The sequence below is a fragment of the Corvus brachyrhynchos genome, unplaced genomic scaffold (assembly GCF_000691975.1).
Source record: "Corvus brachyrhynchos isolate BGI_N302 unplaced genomic scaffold, ASM69197v1 scaffold10, whole genome shotgun sequence".
NCBI lineage: Eukaryota > Metazoa > Chordata > Aves > Passeriformes > Corvidae > Corvus > Corvus brachyrhynchos.
Genome location: NW_008236180.1, coordinates 4507881 through 4510844, shown reverse-complemented (window position 1 = coordinate 4510844; position 2964 = coordinate 4507881). Strand labels below are relative to the sequence as shown.

The 2964-nt window shown below is 57.4% G+C and overlaps 1 protein-coding gene across 1 annotated transcript; it reads left to right on the top strand.

The window, feature by feature from the left end:
* The first annotated feature begins 105 nt into the window (after nucleotides 1–105).
* On the top strand, nucleotides 106–2498 carry PPDPF (pancreatic progenitor cell differentiation and proliferation factor). The gene is made up of 5 exons (XM_008634577.2): nucleotides 106–306; nucleotides 753–841; nucleotides 1645–1719; nucleotides 1884–1980; nucleotides 2181–2498. Exons 2-5 carry the CDS (start codon nucleotides 787–789, stop codon nucleotides 2290–2292), a joined length of 339 nt encoding a protein of 112 aa, XP_008632799.1. The 5' UTR covers nucleotides 106–306; nucleotides 753–786; the 3' UTR covers nucleotides 2293–2498.
* Nucleotides 2499–2964: the final 466 nt, after the last annotated feature.

Here is a 2964-nt window from a genome sequence, read left to right as displayed (position 1 = left end):
GCGGGGGGAACGGGGCGGCCCCGAGCGAGCGATCGGCGCGTTTGCTTTGCCAGGGGGCTGCGCTGGGACTTGCCCGTGCCTCGGTTTCCCCGCTGAGGAAAGGTTGCTTCTCCCGGATGCGGCTCGGTGCCCGCCAGCTGTTGGCAGCTGGGACGTTTGGCCCCCTGAGCCTTTTTAAGAGCTTTCTTGGGGAAGAAGGGGTCAGACTGTGGGAAGAGTCAGCTGCTGGCAGGAAGGTGGTTTGTACCCGGAAGAGGCGAAAAACTTCCCCAGTTCAGAACATTTCACCACATTAAAGGCAGGCAGGTTTGTACCGGCTGTGGGTGATGGGGAGGCTGCTGAGGACAGGCTGGGGCTGGAGCTCCTTGCAGGAACAGCCCCGGTATGTGCCCCAGCTGAATGTTTCTTTGCTCCTTATGCAACATCCGCCTGGGATTTTGTAACTCCAGATGTTGATCCAAGGAGGGGAGGTGGATTTCTGCAAGAAAAACACCCTGGAAGGAGGGGGGGTCGGGAAGGGGCTGTGCAGACTGTGCTCTGGGCAGGCGGTTGTGGATGAGGGGAATTATTTTGGTTTTGCACATAGCTCTTGGAGCTCTGTGGATTTAATCCACGTGCAGTGAGCACCAGCCGCCGTTCCCAATGCAGGGTTGCACGTCCCTTTTCTCCAGAAGTCACATTGGTTCCATTTACACCCCTGCAGCTTTCGGGGGTGCAGGGGTGGGTGCTGACAGCTGCCTCTGTGCTCCCAGGTTTAGATCTGCACAAGAACCAAGATCAGGAACCATGGCATCCATTCCATCCAGCGGCTCCCTCATGGCCACGCACAACTATCGCAGAAGTAAGGGCAGGCTGGGGGCCGGCGTGGGCTTGGGGTGGTGGGTGAGCATATGGGGGATCTCTGCCAGGTGTGGGGGATGTGGCTCCTGCAGAGATGGAGCTGAGCTCAGGTCTGTGCTTTCAGCTGCAGCCCCATGTGAGCATTTGCTGAGAAAAGGGGACAGCCAGCAGTGTCTGTGCTGCTGCCCAAGCCCAGCTCTGGGCCCCCCAGCCCAGCTGTACCAGCTGGTGAGGGGGCTCAAATCTCCTTCACTTGTTATGAGGGTTGTAGGGGCCAGAGTGGGTGGTTTCACCTTGCACTTTCACCTTGCACTTTCATTCAGAAATGAGCTGCTAAACCAGTCTGGGCAATGGTAGCTCCTCGTACCTCAGCCAGGGGAGACTTTCTGGTTTAATGGATTGCTTAAACCAGAGGGAATTAAAGGATTCCCCCTGAGCTGAAACAAGCAGCAGGCTCGTAGCTGTTGTACTAAAAGCATATGGATTATACACAGGAATTTGCATCCTCATGGCCTCAATTCATCTGCAGAGGCCTCTCAAAGCCACTAAACTATGTCCTTGGGGTTGCAGGTTTTTTCCTACAGAGGTGTTCAGGTGTTTTTCTGCTCCCTGCTCTTGGAATCTCCACAGTATTCCCTTCTAGTGGTTTTTATTGGCCTGGCCCTAAACTGGGCAAGTACTGGAGCGAATTAGTGATGAGGCTGAGCAATAGCACCCAGGGACAGCCATGCCAAGTCTGTGCTTTCCTTCTTGTGGCATGACCATGGCTCAGCAGTGGTTCTGATGGCCATGATTTTTCCACAGGGCGCCTGAGCTCCACATCCAGCACCAGCTCCTGCAGCTCAGAGTACTCTGGGGAGGTCATCCCCCATGGCCCGGGTAAGTGTCACCTGTCGTGGCCCAGGGAGACACTGCTCCCAGTCCCTCCTTGGGAAATCTTACTGGAGGTGACCTAGCCTCTCCTGTGGGATGAGGCTGGGGTGGCCATGGGGCTGCCCAGGTTGCAGTGACCTGGACTGTCCGTGTCATGCACTGCTCCCCAGACCTGCCCAAGTCTGACCCTGGCCAGTGGTGGGCCAGCTTCTTCTTTGGGAAGACGACTCACCCAGCCATGACAACGGTGTCAGAGTCCCAGGAGAGGTGAGTGCTTAGAGGTGACACAGGGGAGCACCAATGCAGCACCCAGGGCACTTGGGGACATCTCCGCTGCATCCCCGAAGGTGCATTCTGACCCAATGAGCCATGTCCATGCCCAGGGCTGCAGGAATAAATGCAGAGCAGTAACGCCACATTTTCGGGGTTGGCATGAGTGCTGACTCTCTCTCTGCTCTGTGTTGCAGCTTGGGAGCTCTGCGGGTGGCCACAGGACCGATGGCCTGTGCCCTGGTGGCAGCCCCGGGCGCGGGACGGAGGCGCCACGTCAGCGAGTCCAGCGCGGGGCCCTCAGTGTGAGCGGGTCGGCGGCTGCTCCCCCCCTCCCCTGTAGAGTAGCTGGCTGCTCCAAGGAAAAGGTGCTGCTTTCTGATGGAGAAGTGCAGCAACCCCGACGATTCCACTCCAGCCTTTTTTACTCTCTCCCAGTGTAACTAAGCCCTCCCAAAGCTTTTCCTAAACTTGTACAATGGCAATGAATAAACTTGAGCAGCCTTTTAAAACGCTGTGGGTTGTTCTTTGTCTGTGGAGGGGGGAGCAGAGCGGTGCTGGGGGTGTTGGTGGGGCTGGACCAGGACACAGCACGGCTCCTGCCCTCAGAGCAGGATGCAGTGGTGCCAGATACCACGTGCTAGCCTGACTCACTGGGCCGTGTGTGTTTTGCACGTGAGGAGGATCTGGCTGGGCTGTGGTGGTGTTGCAAACGCCTTCCCTCACCCTCTTCTCTCCTTACTTGGCTACACAGCCTGCCCCTGCTGGCACTGAACTTGTTTTGCTCCCCAAACACGTGGCTGCCCTGCTCTGCTTTGGTACCTCGAGGGGCAGGAGCGAGTGCCAGGGCCTGAGCAGGTGTGGCTGGGGCTGGGGGGAGGATTTGGGTGCACAGTGACCCCTCCATAATGAGGAGAGAGATAAGGCTTGCTCAGGACATGCATTTTGTGGATCTGGATATCGGGCCCGAGCTCATGGTGT

What these genes read in the sequence shown, in the direction of transcription:
- PPDPF (XM_008634577.2), top strand. Translation starts at nt 787, where the DNA reads ATGGCATCCATTCCATCCAGCGGCTCCCTCATGGCCACGCACAACTAT. An exon ending in CACGCACAACTATCGCAGAA is followed by an intron (nt 842 to 1,644) that starts GTAAGGGCAGGC and finishes ATTTTTCCACAG; the next exon opens with GGCGCCTGAGCTCCACATCC. An exon ending in GGTCATCCCCCATGGCCCGG is followed by an intron (nt 1,720 to 1,883) that starts GTAAGTGTCACC and finishes ACTGCTCCCCAG; the next exon opens with ACCTGCCCAAGTCTGACCCT.